The 25,222-nt window shown below is 42.8% G+C and overlaps 1 protein-coding gene across 8 annotated transcripts in view; it reads right to left on the reverse strand.

Moving 5' to 3' along the window:
* Window positions 1-2,732: 2,732 nt before the first annotated feature.
* COX18 (cytochrome c oxidase assembly factor COX18) overlaps window positions 2,733-25,222 on the reverse strand; it is a 40,083-nt gene continuing 17,593 nt past the window's right edge. For all 8 annotated transcript variants that reach the window (XM_073638003.1, XM_073637985.1, XM_073637991.1 and 5 more), the window contains 4 exons: window positions 17,423-17,589; window positions 14,054-14,175; window positions 5,861-5,968; window positions 2,733-2,954 (listed from right to left, as the gene is read on the reverse strand). In XM_073638003.1, coding sequence (XP_073494104.1) covers window positions 2,781-2,954; window positions 5,861-5,968; window positions 14,054-14,175; window positions 17,423-17,589 — 571 coding nt within the window. In that variant the 3' untranslated portion in view covers window positions 2,733-2,780. The remainder of the gene's footprint in view (window positions 2,955-5,860; window positions 5,969-14,053; window positions 14,176-17,422; window positions 17,590-25,222) is intronic.

A 25,222-nucleotide genomic window follows, 5' to 3' on the forward strand; every position in this document is an offset into this window, starting at 1 on the left:
ACACACAATATATAAAAATACACCGTAAAGTGTAGGTAGATATTAATGAGACTGTTGGGAGTAGTTGCAAGGAGTTAAGGTAAGCCTTACCAGTCTGTGAAATCTTTAAGGCAAAGTTCAATTCGAGCTCTGTAATAGGCAAGAGGAAAGGATCTTATGGGACAGCTTAAAAAAGCCCAAGCAGGTAAGATATTAATTTACAGCCTGGTCAAAACACTCAGACAACAAGTCATTGGGGAGAGGGTTAAGGATGTACAGGACGGCGTAGTAAGTGCAAAATGTTTTCACAATCTGTGAGTAATGATAGTTTTTCACTGGAGTTGTCCTGGACATGTGAAGCAAAAGACTGGGCTCTCTTTACTTTTAGGGCCCTGGGAAATGTTTCCCAAATTGAAAGAAATGTCAGCAACATTTAGTGACAAAATGTTTAGCATGGGCTATCGTCAATCGTACATTTAGGGACATTTTAGAGGTTTGTGATTTGCGAAATAAGTACTATCTTCTGGGAACTTCTTTATCCTAAAAGATGGATTAAAATCTTAAAAGGGGTTTTCTGGGCTTAGCTAAATTTCTGGTGACTGTAGATTGGCGAGTTTTGGTAGCGTGCATTACGCACAATGTCAGGATTCCTCTCAGTTGCCAGATACAGCTGGTGGTCTAGGGACCACAAGTATACGATTTGCATACTGATGGTCCCATGTCAACTACATTTTCATTTGCTTGTCTCAATAGAACATTGAGAGAAGTGGATGAGAATCTAGTAGGCATGTGACTGCAAGTATACAAATCACATACTACTGTATATTCTCATCCATTTTTTTCACTGTTCTTTTGTGAGGTGCGAATGTGCATCTAGATGGCATGTGACTGTCAGTATGTACTTTGCATACTAGTGGTCACATGACCGCCCAATCGATCTTGCAATTTAAGGGAATATTGACAGTGTGCATAATGCACACTTTCTGGGTTCACCAATCTGCAGTCACACAGAGTGACTGCAGAAATTCAGCTGAAGTCCGGAAAATCCGGGAATGGGAAACTTTTTGGGACATGTGCAGTAGTTCCCCGGTACACTTTCTACACATGACACATTTTTCTTGAGGGTATTGTGTGGGTATCCCCCCCCCCCCCCCCATCTGCTGCATCTCCTCTGTGGATTGTGTCTTTCTGGATGAAATATCGACTAATTGGGGATCTCTTTTACTTTGAGTAAGGCTATACTCCAACAAATGGTGAGATTGTTCCTTTCTCAATTATATTTGTGTCACTGTTGCACTGAAAGTGGGCTTTAAAAGTAGGGTACGCTTACCCTCCCCCATTTTTCCCTGTGACCTTCTCTGATGTGTGTCGTTTGTGTTTTTTGTTTATATTTTATCTGACCCATATGGTCATTTTTTAATATATCTTCATTAAAAGTTACATTTTATTATACCTTCTACCGTGCTAGATACACAATTATACGGTTGGTAGCTCTACTGTTATATTCTGAAGTCCGGAAAACCCTTTTAAAGTTTCCCTGATTAATGCCGGAGGCATGTAGGCCATTGAGTTGGTATGGAAGGAAATTGAGCGTTCTATATCAATTTCGTCTTTTACCACAGGGACCTGGAATAAACTTTTGTAAACAGAAGTCAACAGAAGATGATTATAAGACATGAGTTGGTAGTCAATCCTTGAATATGTGTGGTCTAAAAGGCTTGTGATGATTCCATGTATCCATAAAATGTAGGGGTATGTTTAGCTTTACGTAAAGCAGCAGTAGAAAAACATGAAGTGCTAGATGACACATCTACCATGATGCCATTATGAAGTTTTCCCCAAAACAACAACCTCCTCATCTTCACTAAGTATGCAGTCCAAAAAGGCCAGTTGACCAGAATTAGATAGATGCCGAAAGTGCACACTGAACACACTATCCTATAGTCTATGTTTGATCCCTACAGAAGTTGGCACAGGAGAAAAAAGTGAAAAATGGGGGAAATTTAGTAATGGTGGGGCCATTGGGGAGGGTAATCAAAAGGTGTGGTACTACCACGGTAGGGACCCCCCAAATGGAAACCAGAGGTGATGGGGTTTTTTAAAGCATCACAGCTAAGCATATTTGGGAAGCACAGAGCAAAGCCCTGCTTGCAATATTTGCTCTAGTTGTAGTTTAAAGCTATAGAAGAATTTAAAAATTCCCATTAAAAGAGTTGTCCAGAATTACAATATTGATAACCTATCCTTAGGATGTCATTAATATAAGACTAGTGGGAGTCTTACACCCTGCACGAACAGCATCAGTTGCTGGCAAGTCCCACGGCCATAGGAAGCACTTAAGTGATGGAGCAGTAACACTAGAGGTCCAAACAGTGTGCGGTGTCCATTCACACTGAACTGAGTGGAAACTGAGCAGCCGTACTCAAGAACAGCCACTATCCAGCCTAGGAAGCTGTGCTGTTCAGGCTCCTTATGCTGTGCAGTTCCTGCAGCAGTGGAACTTGGTGACATCTGATTGGTGGAGATGCTGGGCCTCAGATTTCCACTGATCTGATAGTAATGACCTATCCCAAATACAGGTTATCAATATCCCGGACAACCCCCTTAGAATGGGATTGAGTGATGCGGAGAGTGTTATCAGTACGTTGCTGATCATTATAAGCCGCTTTGTAAAATTATTAAATAAAATGCTGGTAATGCATCATCAGTCATTAAAATAACCCAGCAATAGAGTAAAAGATGAGGCTTACACATTTGTAAAAGCAATACTTTAATGAATGTAGAGGACATTACATAAAAAGTTATTTCCTTTGGATGTATTTTGCTACAAACGCAGCCAAAAGGTCTTTATAAGGAGTGTCAGAGTCTGACTTTGTGTGTGGAATCCGAAGGAGACGGCGAGCAGCCGGAGAACGCAGGAGTAGATTGTGGACCAGACCCACAAAACTGGATGAAACCCAATAGAGAGCCATACTCTGCAAAGAGAAAAAAATACAATAAGAGCCTAGACATGTTCTAAGGTGCCATATACATACGTGGTCAAAATTGTTGGCACCCCTCGTTTAATGTAAGAAAAACCCACAATGGTCACAGAAATTACTTGAATCTGACAAAAAGTAATAATAAATTAAAAATCTATGAAAATGAACAAATGAAAGTCAGACATTGCTTTTCAACCCTGCTTCCACAGAATTTAAAAAAAAATTAAACTCATGAAATAGGCCTGGACAGAAATGATGGTACCCCTGAAAATAATGTGACAAAAGGGACCTGTTCAATCAAGTTGTGTCCACTAATTAGCATCACAGGTGTCTACAATCTTGTAATCAGTCAGTGGGCCTGTATATAGGGCTACATATACTCACTGTTGTTTGGTGACATGGTGTATACCACACTCAACATGGACCAGAGGAAGCAAAAGAAAGAATTGTCTCAGGAGATTAGAAAGAAAATTATAGACAAGCATGTTAAAGGTAAAGGTTATAAGACCATCTCCTTGATGTTCCTGTGACTACAGTTGCACATATAATTCAGAAATTTAAGATCCATGGGACGAGGGGTACCAACAATTTTCACCACGTGTGTATGTTACTCTTCTAGATGTCTTCCAAGTTTGAAATTTTTATCTTGTAGTTGGTCAAAAGATCTACAAATGATATTTCTTTGAAATATCTTTAGAAAAAAATCATTAATCTTTTGTTTGGTGTTACTGAACTTGTATGGCCAGTCTAAACGACTGTAATGTACAGGAACTCACCTTTGTAAAAAAAAAAAAAATAATACTAATTGGTTGTGTCACCATTTTTTGGGACTTGTAACTTGTTTATTTTTCGGTATATGGAGCTGTATAAGAGCTTGTTTCTTTTGCTTGGCCAGCTGACATTTTTATAGATACCATTTTGGAATTCATACGAAGTTTTAGTCAAGGTTCGGCAAACAAAAATAGCAATTCTTGCATTTCGATCTTTTTAACGTACGGTTTAAATGATTTTATATTTTGTAGACCAGCTTTTCCATACATACCACATACCAAATATGCTTCTTTTTTATTTCTTTATTTTCATTGTATTGTATTTTTGCGAAATGGAGTGGGTTAATTTATATATTTAGACTTTTTTTTATATAAATTTTGAAAAAATTAAAAATTTTATTTTTCTGTCCCCTAAGGGTATTTGAGCTGGTGATTGTTTGATTACTTATGTTAGATGCTGCATTATATTGTGGTATATAGTAAAAATAATGCTTTCCACAGGCTGGGCTTCATTGTAAGACCAAATAGCAGTGACAAGGGCCTTCAGCAGGCTTCTGACTGTGATAGCAAACCATGAGCACCCGGCTGTTGCATCACTGGGAAGAAAGGGAAAGGAGCTAGAGCATGTGTGCACTAGCTGTTAGTGATTAACAGTGGCATCGTTGCTGTTACAAGCAGATGCTGGCTGTAAAGACACAGCCATTACCTGCCAGGTATGGTACCGGCTAAGTCTGCTTCATACACCCCCTGCGGCCAAATAAAGTATATTTACATTACATGGTCGCATATACCACCATCCATATCATGGTTTTAAGGACTAGATGATTTTCTGCTGATGCATTTTGTTTAAGAGACAAAATAAAATAAAAAACACACCCCTTCTAAAGGGCGCTCACTATACAGTGGCATGTAAAAGTTTGGGCACCCTTGGTCAAAATTACTGTTATTGTGAACAGTTAAGCAAGTTGAAGATAAAATGATCTCTAAAAGGTCTAAAGTTAAAGATGACACATTTCCTTTGTATTTTAGGCAAAAAATACATATATTTTCATCTTTTACAGTTTAAAATTACAAAAAGGAAAATGGGCCGATGCAAAAGTTTGTGCACTGTGCATGGTTAGTACCTAGTAGCACCCCCTTTTGCAAGTATCATAGCTTGTAAAAGCTTTTTGTAGCCAGACAAGAGTATTTCAATTCTTGTTTGAGGGATTTTCATCCATTCGTCCTTGGAAAATTCTTCCAGCTCTGTGACATTCCTGGGTCGCCTTGCATGCACTGCTATTTTGAGGCCTAGCAACATGATTTTCAGTGATGTTCAGATCAGGGGACTGTGAGGGCTATTGTAAAACCTTCAGCTTGCACCTTATGAGATAGTCTATTGTGGATTTTAACGTGTGTTAAGGATCATTATCCATTTGTAGAATCCATCCTCTTTTCAACTTCAGCTATTTTACAATGGTGTTATCATTAAGATTTGAAAGTCCTCAGTGGTTACCTTTTAATTAACCACTGAGGACTCTCAAATCTTAATATTTTTCTATCCACTGGCTAACATGGTACAAAGATATATCTTTTTTCCTGTTGAAAATTCATTGAATCCATTCTTTACTCTACCTGTGAAATGTTCTCCGTGCCATTGGCTGCAACACAACCCCAAAGCATGATTGATCCGCCCCCATGCTTAATGGTTGGCGAGATGTTCTTTTCCTGAAATTCTGTGCCCTTTTTTCTCCACACATGCCTTTGATCACTGTGGCCAAAGAGTTCTATTTTAACCTCATAGGTTCACAGGACTCGTTTCCAAAATGCATCAGGCTTGTTTAGATGTTCTTTTGCGGATACTGAATTTTATGGTGCGGACACAGGAGAGTTTTTCTTCTGGTGACTCTTCCATCAAGGCCATATTTGCGCAGGTGTCTCTGAACAGAACAATGTACCACAACTCTACAGTCTGCTAAAGAGGGATGCCCAAACGTTTACATGCCTCTATCTATTCACATTACAGGGTATAATATTTCAAATACAAAACACATTTACATTTTGAGATGATGTCACACTACTTCACAAAAGCAGTCTTCCATTAAGATGTTAATAAAAATACACACACGGGTAGAAATATGCGTTACTTACTGAGGGAACACTGGCAGCGATAGGAATCATTAGAATAGAAATTCCCCGAACAACATTGGTTAAGTATTTCTGAAATCTAGACATCTCCACTGTCCGCAAGGCAAACATCTGTTTAGAAGTGAGAAAATGGAACATTTAGATATGGCACAGGGATTCATTTTGAAACTATTATCATGCATTATAAATTGGCATCATCTGTAAAGCTTTTAATGGTTAGGAGCCCGAAGCTAGAAATATGGTCGAATACCACGGACAAGTAATGTAAAGAGATTTAATAGAAAATGTCCAACTCAAGAGCCCCTTTGTCATCTGTTTAGGAAGAGTTAGGGTGAGTTCACACAAACTTTTAGGACTTATCGATGATAGAAATCTGATGTTTAGGGAATGAGAAGTCCCCCTATGTATGTACATGTGCATAGATTGCAGTGTAGAGAACTATACAAAGTCCTCATACAGCAGCAATCTCCAAGAAGCATAATTTAATTTTTTTTTTTTTTTTTTTTTTTTTTTACAAAAGACAGAGCTACTGCAGTGTGTCAATGGGTTGTTCTGTAATTGCAGCTCAGCTAAACTGGTAGGAATGACAATGAGCTGCAGTACAACAGACCGCCCATAGATACAGTTATATGAAAAAGTTTGGGCACCCCTATTAATCTTAATGTTTTATAAAAATTGGTGTTTTTGCAACAGCTATTTCAGTTTGATATATGTAATAACTGTTGGACACAGTAATGCTTCTGCCTTGAAATGAGGTTTATTGTACTAACAGAAAATGTGCAATCTGCATTCCAACAAAATTTGACAGGTGCATAAGTATGGGCACCCTTATCATTTTCTTGTTTTAAATACTCCTACCTACTTTTTACTGACTTACTAAAGCACTTTTTTGGTTTTGTAACCTCATTGAGCTTTGAACTTCATAGCCCAGTGTATGCAATCAAGAGAAAAGCTACTTAAAGTGGCCACTTGCAAGTTGTTCTCCTGTTTGAATCTCCTCTGAAGAGTGGCATCATGGGTTCCTTAAAACAACTGTCAAATGATCTGAAAACAAAGATTATTCAACATAGTTGTTCAGGGGAAGGATACAAAAAGCTGTCTCAGAGATTTAACCTGTCAGTTTCCACTGTGAAGAACATAGTAAGGAAATGGAAGAACAAAGGGACAGTTCTTGTTAAGGCCAGAAGTGGCAGGCCAAGAAAAACATCAGAAAGGCAGGGAAGAAGAATGGTGAGATCAGTCAAGGACAATCCTCAGACCACCTCCAGAGAGCTGCAGCATCAACTTGCTGCAGATGGTGTCACTGTGCATCGGTCAACTATACAACGCACTTTGCACAAGGAGAAGCTGTATGGGAGAGTGATGCGAAAGAAGCCGTTTCTGCAAGCACACCACAAACAGAGTCGGTTGAGGTATGCAAAAGCACATTTGGAGAAGCCAATTTCTTTTAGGAAGAAGGTCCTGTGGACTGATGAAATCAAGATTGAGTTGTTTGGTCATACAACAAGGCGTTATGCATGGCGGCAAAAAAACACAGCATTCCAAGAAAAACACTTGCTACCCACAGTAAAATTTGGTGGAGGTTCCATCATGCTTTGGGGCTGTGTGGCCAATGCCGGCACCGGGAATCTTGTTAAAGTTGAGGGACGCATGGATTACACTCAGTATCAGCAGATTCTTGACAATAATGTTCAAGAATCAGTGACAAAGTTGAAGTTACGCAGGGGATGGATCTTTCAGCAAGACAATGATCCAAAACACCGCTCCAAATCTACTCAGGCATTCATGCAGAGGAACAATTACAATGTTCTGGAATGGCCATCCCAGTCCCCAGACCTGAATATCATTGAACATCTGTGGGATCATTTGAAGAGGGCTGTCCATGCTCGGCGACCATCAAACTTAACTGAACTGGAATTGTTTTGTAAAGAGGAATGGTCAAAAATACCTTCATCCAGGATCCAGGAACTCATTAAAAGCTACAGGAAGCGACTAGTGGCTGTTATTTTTGCAAAAGGAGGATCTACTAAATATTAATGTCACTTTTCTGGTGAGGTGCCCATACCTATGCACCTGTCAAATTTTGTTTGAATGCAGATTGCACATTTTCTGTTAGTACAATAAACCTCATTTTAAGGCAGAAACATTACTGTGTCCAACAGTTATTACATATATCAAACTGAAATAGCTGTTGCAAAAACACCAATTTTTATAAAACATTAAGCTTAAGATTAATAGGGCTGCCCTAACTTTTTCATATAACTGTAAGAGTGGTGCTGCTTTTAAGAAAAAGAAAATCATATATTTTTTAATCCCTAATCACTTAAAAGTACAGAAAAAAGACAGTTCTGTGCAAAAGGCAGATGTGGAAAAATGCTGTAAGTAAGAATGTTTTCAAAAATAGAAGTAATAGTTAATTTTTATCATTTATTAAAATGCAATGTGAAGGAGTAACAGAGAAATCTAAATCAAACCAATATTTGGCGTGACCACATTTTGTTTTTAAAACAACATCCGACCATCAATTCTTCTAGCTACACTTGCACACAGTTTTTGAAGGAACACTGCAGGAAAGTTGCTCAAAACATCTTGGAGAAGTAACCACAGATATTCTGTGGATGTAGGCTTGTAATCCCAAGCATGCTTGATAATGTTGAGATCAGGGCTCTGTCATCACTTCCAGGACTCCTTGATGTTCTTTACATGGAAGATAATTCTTAATGACATTGGCAGCGTGTTTGGAGCTATTGTCCTGCTGCAGAATAAATTTGGAGCCAATCAGACACCTTCTGATGGTATTGCATGATGGAGTATGTAATGCAGCGGTGTTCAAACAGTGCGGTAAAGAGGCAGTGACCCAAGTTAGTCCAACTTAAAAGTCTTTATTTTGGCCGACTACACCACAGTGAATCTGGTGGGTGCGTCAGTGTTTTTTTTTCCTTTGGCTCTGGCCTGTGTTCAGTCTCACACAGACCTGTACTGCAGAGAGCTCCAGCGCTCAAGATGCAAACCAAACACGGACACATCCAAAGATTTAAATGGGTTTAGTGAACATGTGGCTACTCCCAAAACCCAGAGTTGAGGGAGAAGTCCATCCCACTACCAATCCTATAAACCTCTCCAAAAATAAAAGCCCATGTCAGGTTTTCTTAATCTAACTTGGTCAAATAGCTTGACCCAGCCCACACTTACTTTTATTTTGCACTGCAACGTACTCCAGCAGGTTCATTATGCCTCTATGCGCATCCTGGTGGACACATACCAGCCCTCGCATATGATTCCCCTCACTGTCTCACATTCCCCCCGCCACCCACCCTTTCAAACTTGTGGGGTTGAACACCTGTCACAATATAGGGTGTGTGTGACAGGGCATCAGCATTCCCTTGCGTCTTCCCAGCTTGATGTTCCACCGAGAAGCTAAAATTCTGCAGTGACAGAAATCTGGTGCCTTGAGCATTCCTCACCTTGGCATTTCTCATCCAGACCATGGGGGATGGTCCGTTACCAAGCGAAATTGTCATCCAAGCAAATAAAGAAGGGACTCCAAGGCCCACTTAATAGCCAATCACTCCTTCTCCTCTGCGCTATAATTTTTTTCTGCCGGTGTAAGTTTCCTACTCAAGTAGGTGACTGGATGTTCTTCTCCATTCACCTCCTATGACAGAACCGCTCCTAGGCCTACCTCAGAGGCACCCGTTTGCACGATAAAGCCTTTCTTAAGTTGGGGCTGGTGACGACAGACTGTCTGCACAACACCAATTTCATGGATTAGAATGCATACTTCTGATGGGGTTCTAATACTATGTCCATCAGCCTCTGGAAAATGGCCGGGGCCCTATGTAACCCAAAAGACAAGACGACATAGTGGAAGAGACCCTCTGGGATCACGAAGGCAGTCTTTTCTTTCGCCGACTCGGTCAGAGGCACCTGCCAGTAACCCTTGGTCAAATCGAGCGTCGTGAAGTACCGAGCCTGCCCCAGTCTCTCAATCAGCTCCTCCACCCAGGGCATTGGATAAAGGTCAAATTTTGACACTACATTCAACTTTTGGAAATAGTTACAAAATTGTAAAGACCCGTCCGGCTTTGAAATCGGTACAATGGGGCTAGCCCATTCACTTCGGGATTCCTCAATAACTCCTAGCTGGAGCATTTGTTTAACCTGTGCCGTGATGGCTTCCCTCGGCACACAGGGCGGTTTCATCCGTACCCTTACCTGAGGCTAGGTGACAATGTCATGATGGATCCCAGATGTACGGCCGGGCAGTTCTGAGAATACGTCTGTATTCTGCTGTGCTAATTTCCGAGCCTCCTGCCACTGCTGCTTAGTGAGAGCGTCGCTTATCTTTCCCTCTCCCCTGTCTTCCTCCCCAGCCGGTGTCGGAGGGTCCACAGATGATACGAACGGAGTCACATCCGTACTCATACATTCCCAGTCTTTCCAATGCTTTAAGCAGATTGACGTGATATATTTGTTTGTGTTTTCTCTGCCCGGGTTGGTATACTCTGCAATTTACCTCCCCAACCTTTTCCCAGACTTCATATAGTCCTTGCCACTGAGCCATGGGCTTACTTTCGGCGGTTGGCACTAAAATTAATACCTGATTCTCTTGTTTAAAGGACCTAACCATGGCCTTTTGTATTATATGCTTGGCTCTGTGCTGCCTGGGCATCCAGAAGGAGTTCCTTTACTATAGGCATGACTGCCGCAATCCGGTTCTGCGTACTTGCCACATGCTCTATTACGCTTTTATGGGGCGTAGTTTCCTGTTCCCACGTCTCTTTGGCTACGTCTAGCAGGCCCCTAAGATGTCTACTGTATAATAGCTCAAAGAGTGAGAATCCCTTTGGAGTCTCCAGTACCTCGCGAATAGCAAACATTAAATAGGGCAGTAACATGTACCAATCCCTCCCATCCTTGGAGACCACTTTATTTTTAGCATAGGTTTTGTTAAATCTTTAAACTAACCCATCGGTCTGTGGACAAGCACTACCAGCTGTTCTACTACTTTGTCCCGGATTTTGTCAACCTCATATAACAACTCCTGGTTGATCGCCATTCGTGAAAAAAAAATCGCCTTTGCCCCAGGTTGCTGAGCTACCCCATTTATCTCTATCACCCTTTCCCGTGTCAGTGTAAGATCCTGGAGCTGAGCTGTCCCAAAAGTTCCCTGGGACACTTCAAGCTCCGGGATCGATGGGGTCTCCTTGATCTCTCCTGCCAACACCCCTTGGGGAAACCTATCGGGATTACACTTTTTCCCTATAAAGGGTGACACCTATGGCAGGTATTCCTGACTCGGGATCTTCGAGTTCCGCACCCTGACATATCTTTATCCTGGGAGGGTTAATCTTAATCTTACTCTCCCACAAGGACCAGAACAGAGGCAAGTCTCTTCCCAGCACAGTCCCATAAGGAACGGTCTTCACTAGTGTTGAGCGAGTATGTTCTGTTAACCCTTTCGTCGAGTATGCTCGGGCCGAGCTCCGAGTATTTACAGCTGCTCGGTGATATGTTTGAATCGCTCCCGTGTGCATGATTTGCAACTGTTTGACAGCTTTATTACATGTGAGGAATGTCTATTTCTTACACATTCCTCACATGTAATAAAGCTGTCAAACAGTTGCAAATCATGCACACGGGAGCGATCCAAACATATCACCGAGCAGCTGTAAATACTCGGAGCTCGGCCCGAGCATACTCGGAATAGAACATACTCGCTCAACACTAGTCTTCACCACTCCCACAACATGTTTAACCTACTATCACGGAGTGGAAAAGGTAACCTCCGCTGTCGGATACTCACGGAGTTCGCCATGTATACATATGACCCCGACTTTCCTCCCAGTGAATTCCCCCAGAAATCAATGACCCATGGGCGAGTGTCACTAGGCTCCGAGTCCAAGAGAGCTTCAGCTCGATTTCCATTGACGCACACCTGACACAGATGGGGTTCACCTGTTGGATCGACGGCGTCTGCGGTGTAGACAATCCGAGCATAGATCGACAATCTGGTGAGTATACCCGCAGTCCATGGGTTCAGCAGCCAGGAGGCAGTCGGCAGCCACATGATCTGGCCCTTGGCATCGCCAGCACCTGATAGCGGCAGCACAGCTAGTCCTCGAGACCGATTTAGGGGAAACTGGTCTTCTGCCACCATCTCTACTGGGTACTCCCTGAGTATGGGCTCGGTTCTGACTGTCTCCAGCAGAGGGATGTGACCCTTTCCCAGGCTCCTGGGAAGCTCTGCAGAACTGGTGTGAAAACACAAAAAGTCGCAAAATTTTAGCTCAACTTCCAAGCTGCACAAAAGTTTGGGGAAATTTCATCGTGTTTCATGTCAGAAAACGGAGCCTTTGTATTTATTTCTGGCGGTTTCATAAAGGCAGTAGAGGTACCAATTTTTTAAAAAGGCAACCTGTCACCAGGTTTTTCCAATATAAAATAGAGCCACCACCTTTAACTGCTCTATTACCGCAGTCTATCAACCTGTATATAAACCCCCAACTCCCCCTACATATCCTAAAAAATACTAGGGGCAGAGTAGTTTTATAATGCACATGCACCAACCATAATAAGGCAGAGCAAAGTGTGCCTGCGCTTCAACTGCGCAGGCGCAAGTTTTGCAGTGATGTATGGATGACATACGACGAGTCATCCACATCAATCAGGTCAGGAGGACAGTGATTCGTCCAACAGAGGAGGCACAGACCCCAGACCACCGATGCCCATCAGACCGTGCTATTTAAAATACAGCACAGGTGACTTATAAAAGGTATTTTTTGGGATATGCGGAGGGAGTTGGGGGCTTATATACAGGTTGATGGACTGAAATAATAGACCAGTTAAAGGTGGTGTCTTTCGTTTATATTGGGAAAAAATATATACTTGTAGTTCTGTGACTGGCCACTCTGGGAACCAGAGAATGCTGACAGCATGACCTTATCAATATGAAAGTTTCAGCTGCTGCAATAAATCTCATTGAGCCTCTGCAGAATGACTGAAGACACAATACAGGATCAAGCCCTGGACTCATCAGGAGGTGAGCAGAATCCTTCCACCCCCTCATTGCACAGAGAGAGCATACTCACTGATTTCTCATCTCCATCAGGAAGAAGCAGCCAGGTGCGCTCCCTCCAGTTCAGGGTGCAGTGTGGGCATGTCTGCATTACTGTAACGCGGCTGAGCCAGCACCAGTGGTGTAGCTGAATGTTGGTCAGATGTATGGGTCCTTGTAGAGTTCTACATCCCATAAATACACATGTTTGCTCCCATGTAATAATCTCCCCCATTGTGGACTCCTTTAATAATGTCCATCATTCTGGGCCCCTTCCCATCCTGGGCTCCTTCCAGTAACAATGCTCCCCATCCTTGGCTCCTTACTGGTGTAATGTCCATAATTCTTGGTCCCTTCCAGTAATACTGTCCTCCATCCTGAGCCCCTTCCTGTTATAATGTCCCACGTTCTGCCGTTCTTCTCCAACACACTTAAAAAAATATAAACGAGTCTTCTTAGCTTTCCCCACTCCTAAGACGTGCGGCATACTCTTCCACAGCTGGTGCAGAGGCCAGCAACTGGCGTCAGCGTGCTAGCCACTGGTGGCGCATGACATAACTGCAGTGTGCCCTCCACAACAGACACACAGGCGTAATACAACGTAGCCGAATGTGGTCTTCGGACATACATCCAGCTGAATTAATTGCTGGCATAGGAGGGCCAGCTCCCCTGGCTAGCACATAATACTTAATTTAAGGGTATAATGCCGGCTGCAAGCGGCTCGAACCGGCTGCTTTAGTACCAGTCCAGGGGGCATATGCTCCTCTGTCCACTCGGCCTCTGTACATATGTGGTTGGTCCTCTAAGATGTTTGGAATGACCTCCTTGCAGAGTTCTTTCTAAAACTGTGTACAAGTGTACCTAGAAGAATTTATGCTATTTTGATGATAAAGTCTCTTTTGTTCATTCACTTAATATTTTATTCATATCAATTAATAAAATGGAAACACTTCTATTTTTTAAAGCATTTTTTCTACACCTGCCTAAAACTTTTGCACAGTACGGTTTACCGCTAATATACTGTATTTCCTTGGTTACAAAGCCTTCTATAAAAAGTAGAATAGTGTACAAAAAGCAACAGTTTCTCCAAAATTAGAAAGTAGAGAAAAAAGGAGTTTGCACGGTCTTATTATGGTTACCTCTACTAGGAGCAAGTTGATAGAGCCCAAAAGAACTGGAAGGATCCAAGTAGAATCTGGCATTGTGAGGTCTGGGAACCACAGTGCTCCCCCATTCTGTAGCTGCGTGTGAACCAACTCATCTGGAAAAAACATGAGAGGGTTCAATGAAATCAGACAAGATAATATAAGGTCTTTTTTTCTAATGAGTAAAATGAACATCGACAGTCTTGCTAAAATTAAGTCACGTGTGACTATAAATATCCATATTGTTGGAAAAAAAAGCTCATTCTCTGTCTGTAATGAGCCAGAACCTCATTAGAAACAGGGATTGGAGAACCCCCAATGTTAAAATAGGTGCAGATCCCAAAAGAAGGACCTGCATCAGATATTTAAGGTGAATCTTGTTCATATGGTGTCACCGCCAGAAGAGGGAGACATACCTACAGTAAGATAGCAAGACTATGCAGTCTTGTAGAAATGCACGGAAACCATAGGAGAAGGTAAAATGCCACCTTGTGGCTGCAATGCCAACTACAATGCAATAAACCATCGACTACATGTATTGCAATGTATTGAATCATCTTGACGTTTAGCATGAAAAATTGTCTAACTTCAACTGCAGGTTTCAAAATAGTCATATATAAGAAATAAAGACATCAACGGCTTCCTAGCAAGCTAACTTCAGATAACAGACGTCACTGCCGCCTTATTTTTATTCCAATTATTCAAGAAACCAATATGTAAGATTTAAAATTAGAATAGCAATATCAGATCAGTAAACAGCAGCATGTTGATGGTTTTAAAAGAATTACTGTAGAGGTATTACAAATATTCAACACTTATGATGAAGGTGCAATATCTATGAATTCCCATGTGTGAAAATAGTTATTAAGTGTATTCCAGCTTTTACAAGTTATCACCTATCCATAGAATAGGAGATTACTACTAGATCAGAGGTGTCTGACTGCCGACACCCCGACTGATCCTAATGGCAGACTTGTTAGATTCAGTGGAGGGGTGATCACGCATGTCTACTGCCAACCATTGAAATATTCACAACATTAAGCTAACTCTGGCAGCAACACGTCACCGCTCCATTCAAATGGAGGTGGGGGGGTCTTAATGGTCGAAACCCCACCATTCTAGTAGGAAAGGTAATTGCTTTTTTGGCTATTAAAAGTGTCCTTCACCATCCCACCCCATTTATACACTATTTGTGGACTGGACGTTGTAAACTAATCATCACATCAGAACTGAAAATTGATTAAAGAATAAATGTATACCAGACAAAACGAGAATTTACCAAATGAGACCTAACCAATTAACCACCTAAACTCTGTCTTTACTATAGCTGAAAATACGGGGTTTAGGGCCACATTTCTTTTTTGTTGTTGCAAAGATGCCAAGTAACGCTCTAAATATGCTGTGTGTGGACTCTAGTATTCTCTACAGTAAATGCAGTAATCTCTTTCACAATGCAGCAACAATTTTCCAGAACAAATAGTATTCGCATTTACGAAATCCATAAGGTTTCCAGCAAACTGGTTAGAGGAGTAATTATGTTCTGTTCTTTGCCCTGTTATAAATATAACGGATCATAAAGCCGTAGCACAGTACAGTCTGCAGTCAGGACAACCATCGAACCATCTTATAGAATGGACCTCTGGACTTCCCTTAAAGTGGACCTCTCACAAATGTTATCAATAAAAAACTGTAGTAGCAGAATGTAGATAAAAACTTTTTACTTTTTTCTCTACACTCCATTGGGGAGATACAGGGCACTGAAATTACTAGCGACAATTTTCTTATTGCTGCGTCTTATTGGGCGTTTCATTTTGTTCAGCTCTGTGGGCGTGTACTTTCATCCCACTATGATGCTGTCCAATCAGAAAAAGGAAGCGTTATAGAGATGTAAAAGTAGAGGAGAACAAAATGAAACACCCGGTTGAACGATAAGAAAATTGGCGGCAATAATTTCAGTGCCTTGCATGTCCACAACAGAGTGGAGGAAAAAAACATTTTCATCTACATTCCTGCTTTTATGTGCAGGAATGTAGTTTCCAATGATAAAATTTGTGAAAGGTCCTCTTTAAAAATGTGACAGCATTAAGGGGTAATAAGGACAGAAGAAGACGTGCGCATTCACGTAGTGAATCAAAATCTATGTCCTCCTTAATACTCTAAGGCAGGGGGTCCCCAACTTGTGACTCAGGAGCTACATGTGGCTCTTGGCAGTCTGCCAGCTTGGTGGTCTAGCACTGGGTCTAGCAAACAGCTACGCAGAAAGGTCTCCAGATAATGACCCTTCTGAGTGGCCCCACATGAAGAGCAGTTCCATGTGCTCATATACTGGGGGGATATAAATATGGAAAGCTGGAGACAGAATGTTACTGCCAGTTAGAGGAGGTGCTTGAAGCTGGATGCCACAGTATGGTAAGGACGCTTGATGTGAGAATACTGAATGGGGGGTAAAGTGGGAACTCCCGGATGTAAATATCCTGCCTATAAGGGAAGGGGCACAAAGTCACAATATGCTTTTTGTGGCGAAGATTTGGCTGTCTTAATACCAGGTTCTCTGTGTCACTTCTGTGGGGGAGGGGGCGCTGAACGTGGCTCATAACCATCTGTTATTGGCGAATGTGACTTGCTTTTTCACCGATCAAAAACGTCCGTTTTTCACGCAGAAGACGCTTCAGAAATTGCTCCTTTTTTCTAGTTTTGTAAACCCAAAGTCTTTTTTAGCACTTTTTGGTCATTTCCTGATAGTTTTGTTTCTTTCCGTCACAGATTTTTTTCCAAGTGTTTTACAGAACTTTTTTTTTTTTTTAAAATCTATTAAATAATGAACAAAATGCTAGCATTTCTTGAAGCAAGAACACTGACAAAACACTAAAAAAATGCCCTGGCATATTTTAGACTTTATTTTGGCTTATAATAGAAAGTATTGAGCGTTTCCGCCAGAATAATGTACATCTTGCTTCTTTTAAATGCTTGGTATCTTTGAAAGCCTGAAATGGTTAAAAAAACGTTCATAAGCCATATAAACAGCAAGACATTTCCCCATACAAATTATTAGGACTATTTTTTTCCTGCTTCGTTAGTGCTTTTTCAGCCATTTTTTTTAAGCACCCCACTGAAACCGAAATGTGAACATACGCTAAGGCTGAGTCCGTACCATGTAATGCAGGGTTTTTGCATTTTTTTTCCCAAAAATGTTTTCGTATATGGCAAACATGCTGTACTAGATAGCAATTATTGTAGGGACATACTAGAATAATTTATTCATTTGTACTAATAGGCCTATTTTTTACCAGCACTATCAAACATAAAGAGCACTCGTGAAAGGTATCAAGCTATATGCAAATAAAAAGGCGAGACAGAATGTACCTGTATTTGAACCACTTGAATTAAAGCTGAAATTCCTCAGAGCCAGAGAAACAAAGATCCACATGGGTATCTGGATCCACATGATCAGACTGGCCTTAAACGGGTGACAATTATCTCGTACATACAGCTCTTTTATTAACCTTTTCATGTTTTTACGGAAATGAAACCTGTATTGAAAAGAGAACCCAACATACAAATTAACATTACCTTTAAGGCTTTATTTCAAGGGAATATGGTGTAAAAATTACATATTTCTTGTAAACCTGTATAATGAGGGACATACTGCTGCATCCCTGGCATGATATACATATCTATATATTTTGAGGGCTATCTATGCACTTTTTGTAAACCATATCGACTAATTAAGGTGCCAACCTCCGCAGTTAGGTAGGTTAACAGCTCTATAGGGCCTATGAGGGTCAGCTAGTTTGTCTTCCTGTAATTTCCAGGAAACATCTTTTTAATGAGAGTGGTTCTAATATGGACATGTTTTTTTAAACATGTATTAATAATGGTTATTTTTTTTTTTCTCTCTATGGTACATACGTTTTTGGGACCCCACAATAGATTTACCAGTTATGTTTTTTTTTTGTAAGGATTACAATCCATCAATCATAATGGGTGATGTCATAGCTAACCCTGCTCCCCCTCCTTTCACAATGACCTCTGCACAGGCTCATTAGATACGTCAATATAAAAGAAAGGTTCGGGTCTGACTATTGTGGCTATGTACATGTGTTGTTTCCTGAAACAAAAAGAGGTTTAGAATAGCCCCAGGGGACAGTGTAAAGATTATTAATTTTTATTGCGATATGAAACAAAAAGGATTGTGTTCAATTTATTTTTTAAAACATTTTTGCCAAAACCTGATTCAAACATGAGGTCATTTTCTGATGACACATTCCCTTTAAAAATAATTTTCCATAATTTTTTAAAAAATGTGCTGGTAATATGATTTTGTCACACTGATTAATGTATAGTAATGTAGTATGGTAGGTTCTCCTTCAGTACTTATTAGTGCAACCTTCCTCGCAGAAAACTGTGCTCTCTTGTTCACAAAAATGGCTGCTGATGGCAGAACATGTGACCAGACCTGTACATTAGCCTCCTCTGATTGAAAAACAGCTTTCCCATGTGCAGTATTTTGTAATTGGAGGAGGCTGATGGCAGAACATACCATCAGATCTATCAGCAGCTATTTTTGTGAACAGTGCGGTCTGTGAGGTAAAACTGCACTAACACGTAGTTGGCTTTCTGCAAAGTCGTCTCTAATACTTGTATACTGGTAAGTGCCATAAAATCATGTCTTCATATCGCAAGACAATGAGGACCCTTGAGATGGGATGAGAGCTTGCATATTTTAGCCAAAATGTGTCACGCTGTCTCTGTATACTGGAGGTAGGGGGCCTAAGCTGACCCTAAGCTGGGGCCCTGACTAATCCCTCAACCTGGAGGTACTGTTAAAGGTACAGAGGTCCAGGCCGCCAGCGTAACCCCTACCTCCTGAAGATCCCTGCACCTCAGTAATCTAGTCCTGAGAAGGACCCCGATCACAACCAAAGGGAACAAGAAATAATATGCCCAAACACAGTATTTAGACGAACGAGACAGTACAAGGGAAAAACCAAAACCACCTTGCATACAAACAACTTCTCAACTACAACAGAGGGAAAACCAACGGGAAAGGAGATAAATGATAAAGCGAGGAAAGGGAAAAAACACTTCCAAATACACTTATCTCAGCAACTCCAAACACCACGATCCGCTCTGTCAGTCTGAATGAAATGCTTTCACCGACACCTCCCAAACAGACCAGCAGGTATATGAAGGAGTCTCACTACAGAAGTATTGATTGCAGCTGGGCGAGGCTGGACCTCATCTAGCCCAGAGAGAGAGAGAGAATTAACTCCCTCACTGCCGAGAAACACAAAGCACCAACAAGTCAGCTGCGAGAAGTCAGGCTGTGTACTCGTGATGATCTTCGTGGCAACACACCCGTGACAGTACCCCCCCTTCTACGAGGGGCCTCCGGACCCTCAGGGCCAGGTTTATCCGGGTGAGTCGTGTGGAAGGCCCGAACTAATCGGTCTGCGTTAATATCCGACGCAGGAACCCACATCCTCTCCTCAGGACCATACCCCTTCCAATGAACCAGGTACTGAAGGGACCGGCGATTAAAGCGTGAATCAATGACCCTCGATACCTGGAACTCCAAGTTACCATTAACAACCACTGGAGGGGGAGGTAAAAGTGACGGTACCACCGGCGCCACATACCTCTTAAGCAATGATCTGTGAAACACGTTGTGAATTTTAAACGTAGGGGGGAGGTCAAGACGGAATGCCACCGGATTAATAATAGAACTGATTCTGTACGGCCCGATGAACCTGGGACCCAGTTTCCAGGAGGGAACCTTAAGTTTTATATTCCTGGTAGACAACCATACCCGATCGTTCACACTTAGGTCCGGACCAGACACTCTCCTCCTATCAGCCATACGTTTGTATCGGTTCCCCATAGTATTCAGATTCTTCAGCACCCCTCTCCATACTGAAGCGAGTGATGAGGAAAATCGTTCCTCCTCAGGAACCCCCGAAGAGCCCCCCCCACTGAAAGTACAAAACTGGGGGTGAAAACCATATGCCCCAAAAAACGGGGACTTACCAGTGGACTCGCTCCGCCTATTATTAAGAGCAAACTCTGCCAGAGGTAAGAAAGAAGCCCAGTCCTCCTGGTTCTCTGACACAAAACACCGGAGATATGTCTCCAAGCTCTGGTTCATACGTTCCGTCTGACCATTGGTCTGAGGATGAAAAGCCGATGAGAATGACAACTGCATCCCCCGCCGTGCACAAAACGCCTTCCAGAACTTGGACACAAACTGAGACCCCCGATCAGACACCACCTCGGAGGGTACCCCGTGAAGCCTCACAATCTCCCCAATGAACACCTGCGCAAGAGTTTTAGCATTAGGGAGAGCCGGAAGAGCGATAAAATGTGCCATCTTGCTGAACCTGTCCACTACAACGAGTATGACCGTTTTACCCGAAGACGGAGGGAGGTCCGTAATAAAGTCCATAGACAGATGAGTCCAAGGACGCTCCGGGATCTTCAAAGGTAAGAGGGCCCCAGACGGACGGGTATGTGAGGTCTTAGAGCGCGCACAAACCCCACAGGACGCGACAAAAGTAACCACCTCCTTATGTAAATTAGGCCACCAAAACCGACGCGAGAGGAGATCCACAGTTGCTTTACTCCCCGGGTGTCCTGCAAAAACTGAGTTATGGTGTGCCTCGATCACCTTTTGTCGCAACTGATCTGGAACAAACAGTCTCCCAGGAGGTCCAACAGGGGCGTCCCCCTGAGCCTCCAATACCTCCTCCTCCAGCTCAGAGCATACTGCCGAAACCACCACCCCCTCCTGAAGGATAGGAATCGGGTCGTCCGTATTCCCGGCCCCCGGGAAACTACGAGATAAGGCATCCGCCTTTACATTTTTTGACCCAGGACGATATGTAACGACAAAATTAAACCTGGTAAAAAACAATGACCACCTAGCTTGTCTGGGATTCAGACGTTTCGCGGACTCCAGATATAGCAGGTTCTTGTGATCGGTGATGACGGTGACCGGATGAACTGCCCCCTCCAGAAAATGGCGCCACTCCTCAAAAGCTAACTTAATGGCCAAGAGTTCCCTATTGCCGACATCGTAATTCCTCTCAGCGGACGACAATTTTTTAGAGAAAAAGGCGCACGGATGCCACTTACCAGGGGACGAACCCTGTGACAATACTGCTCCCACCCCTACCTCTGAAGCGTCTACCTCTACAATGAATGGCTGAGACGCATCAGGTTGAATGAGTATGGGCGCCGAGGCAAAACATTTTTTCAAAGAGGAGAATGCTTGACAAGCCTTGTCAGACCACCTAGAAAAATCCGTCCCCTTTTTAGTCATGTCAGTGAGAGGCTTAACCATGGACGAGAAATTACGAATGAACTTCCGGTAATAATTAGCAAACCCCAGGAAACGTTGTAGTGCCTTAAGATTCTCTGGCCGATCCCACTCAAGAACTGCCCGCACTTTCCCAGGGTCCATACGAAAACCGGACGCTGAAACCAGGAAGCCTAAAAACTGGAGTTCCTGTACGGCGAACACACACTTTTCCCACTTGGCATACAGTTTATTATCCCGCAAGATCTGTAACACCTGCCTAACGTGCTCCTGATGAGACACCAGATCCGGCGAGTAAATTAGGATATCATCCAGATATATGACAACAAACTGTCCCACCAAGCGGCGAAAAATGTCATTAACAAAGTGTTGGAACACCGCCGGGGCATTAGTCAGACCGAATGGCATGACAAGGTTCTCATAATGCCCCTCCGGAGTGTTAAACGCCGTCTTCCACTCATCCCCCTCCTTCATCCTAATCAGATTGTACGCCCCCCTGAGATCCAACTTAGAAAACCATTTGGCGCCCACGATCTGATTAAAGAGATCGGGAATAAGTGGGAGCGGATACGGATCTCGGACCGTAATCCGATTAAGTTCACGGAAATCCAGGCAAGGGCGTAGGCCTCCATCTTTCTTCTTAACAAAGAAGAACCCCGCAGCCACCGGTGAAGATGAAGGTCTAATATGCCCCTTAGCCAGACTTTCTGAAATATAATCCTTCATGGCCTGCCTCTCAGGACCAGAAAGGTTATACAACCTAGCTTTAGGTAACTTGGCCTCAGGGAGCAGTTTTACAGAACAGTCATACACGCGATGAGGAGGTAGTTCCTGACACCCTTTCTCCGAGAATACATCCTCAAAGTCCGCCAGAAATGGAGGTAAGACCCAAGGAGTAACCGCACCAATGACCGTGTTCATGCAGTTTTTATTACAGAATTTACTCCATTGGCTTATCTCCCTGGTTTGCCAATTAATAACCGGGTTATGCTTAGCTAACCAAGGAAGGCCCAACACAATAGGAGTGGGAAGACCCTCCAACACGTAGCAAGACAACAGTTCTTTATGTATTGCCCCCACTTGAAGTTTTACATCATGCACAACTTGCAAAAAACTTCCCTGCCCGAGAGGCCTGGCATCGATCGAGAATATGGGGATGGGTTTAGCCAACTCACTCAACCGCATACCTTGAACCCGGGCAAACCGAGCATCAACCAGATTAGCCCCGGCCCCACTATCCAGAAGAACAGATATCCTCTCAGTTCTCGTACCCACCACCACCTCCGCCGGTACGAGAAACTGAGACGAACCTAGGGACGAAATACCTACTCCCAGATTGCCGTCCACCACACAACCTGGGATCAACAGTTTTCCGACGACTCTTCACTCTGCAAGGGACGGGATGGACACCCCCCAATAAAATGTCCCTTTCTCCCACAGAAGAAACACCTTCCTGCCTTATGGCGCACCTCCGGGCCCCTCCCCCAAACTGATGTCCCTCCTAATTGCATAGGCTCCTCTGGACTGACCAGGGGAACCACCATATGAGGGGACCTTGTAGGAGGTGGAGTCATCACAGGGGGTAGAGTTATCCCGCACCTCTCCCGAAGCCGTCTGTCCACGCGAATAGCGAGGGCCATAGCGGCTTCCAGAGACACGGGAGAGTCATACTGTGCCAACACATCCTGTAATTTGTCGGATACACCATGACAAAACTGGCTCCTAAGAGCCGGGTCATTCCACTGGGTGTCCGTGGCCCACCTACGGAACTCCGAACAGAATTCCTCCGCCGGACGATCTCCCTGCTGGATCCTACGTAACTTAGACTCAGCAAGGGAGTCCGATCTGGGTCATCATATACGAGTCCCAGGGCAGCGAAAAACCTATCCACTGACTGGAGAGCCGGGGAGCCCGGGGGAAGAGAGAACGCCCAAGATTGTGGGTCCCCTTGTAGGAGCGAGATGACAATTCCCACCCTTTGTTCTTCACTCCCCGATGACCGAGGCCGCAGCCGAAAGTACAATTTACATGCCTCCCGGAAAACAAAAAACTTGTCCCGCCCCCCAGTGAACCTATCAGGGAGAGCTACTTTAGGTTCTGGTCCGGCTTGCTCCTGAGGATGCCAAACCTTGGACCTAACGTCCGCCAGCTCCATGGACAAACTCTGCAATTGCCGAGCTAGACCGGCTACTGGATCCATAGTAGCTGGAGAAAAACTAAGTGGGTCGGTGAAAATGTCACGCTGTCTCTGTATACTGGAGGTAGGGGGCCTAAGCTGACCCTAAGCTGGGGCCCTGACTAATCCCTCAACCTGGAGGTACTGTTAAAGGTACAGAGGTCCAGGCCGCCAGCGTAACCCCTACCTCCTGAAGATCCCTGCACCTCAGTAATCTAGTCCTGAGAAGGACCCCGATCACAACCAAAGGGAACAAGAAATAATATGCCCAAACACAGTATTTAGACGAACGAGACAGTACAAGGGAAAAACCAAAACCACCTTGCATACAAACAACTTCTCAACTACAACAGAGGGAAAACCAATGGGAAAGGAGATAAATGATAAAGCGAGGAAAGGGAAAAAACACTTCCAAATACACTTATCTCAGCAACTCCAAACACCACGATCCGCTCTGTCAGTCTGAATGAAATGCTTTCACCGACACCTCCCAAACAGACCAGCAGGTATATGAAGGAGTCTCACTACAGAAGTATTGATTGCAGCTGGGCGAGGCTGGACCTCATCTAGCCCAGAGAGAGAGAGAGAATTAACTCCCTCACTGCCGAGAAACACAAAGCACCAACAAGTCAGCTGCGAGAAGTCAGGCTGTGTACTCGTGATGATCTTCGTGGCAACACACCCGTGACAAAATGTCGACTAATGCTTCAGCCATTTTTTGTGAGCAGGAGAGCAGTGCAGTCTGTGAGGTAAAACTGCACTAACAAGTAGTTGGCTTTCTGCAAAGTCGTCTGTAATACTTATATATTAGCAAGTGCCAAAAAATCATATCTTAATGTCGCAAGACAATGATAACCCTTGACATGGCTTGACAGCCCGCCTGATCTAATAGTATGGGAGTGACAAATAGGCTGTAAGCTGACATGGTGTACTATATGTATCTATACGAGTAGCGCCCAGTACAAGCCTCAACCAATTACAGCATCCATCGCAGACCCTCCCGCCTCACAATTCTCATATCTACTATATACCGCAATAGTGTAGAAATTCAGTATATACTACAAGCAATCACACAATTACAGGTGTATGTCCCTTAGGGATCAGGGGGAGCCAAAACAAAGTAAAATTGAACAAAAAAGTATTAGCATTAAAAATATCAAAAAAAAATACAAAAGTATAAAATACCCCATTTTTTTCACAATTCAAAAATCCAGAAGTACAATAATAAGCATGTTTAGTATTGCTATGTCTGTAATATGAGTTAAAACATCGAAAAGACAAAAAAAAAAATATCTAAATGTCATGTTTTGGTCAGAGCTTCTCCACTAAAGAAAATATATATAAAAAAGTTCTAAGACATAGTATCTACCCCAAAAGGATACCTATAAAACTAAAGCTTGTGGTGCAAGAAGAAGGGCCAGTTACAGGTCCATCAACAGAAAAATAAAAACATTAGGGGTCTGAGAAAATGACAACAAAAAAACAATATTATCTTTACAAAGTTCTGATATTTCTTAATTACTAAAATGTATATAAAAAATGGATAATCTAAAATTCTACAGGTTTGGTATTGCAATAATAGTACTGCCCTCAAGGATCATGCTGCCAGATAAATCTTACCGCATAATGAATGCAGTAAAAAGGAAACACAAAAAAAAAACAATAGTGGAAC

Source organism: Phyllobates terribilis, unplaced genomic scaffold (genome assembly GCF_046119375.1).
Source record: "Phyllobates terribilis strain yellow unplaced genomic scaffold, ASM4611937v1 Scaffold_1__5_contigs__length_1240528914, whole genome shotgun sequence".
Lineage (NCBI taxonomy): Eukaryota > Metazoa > Chordata > Amphibia > Anura > Dendrobatidae > Phyllobates > Phyllobates terribilis.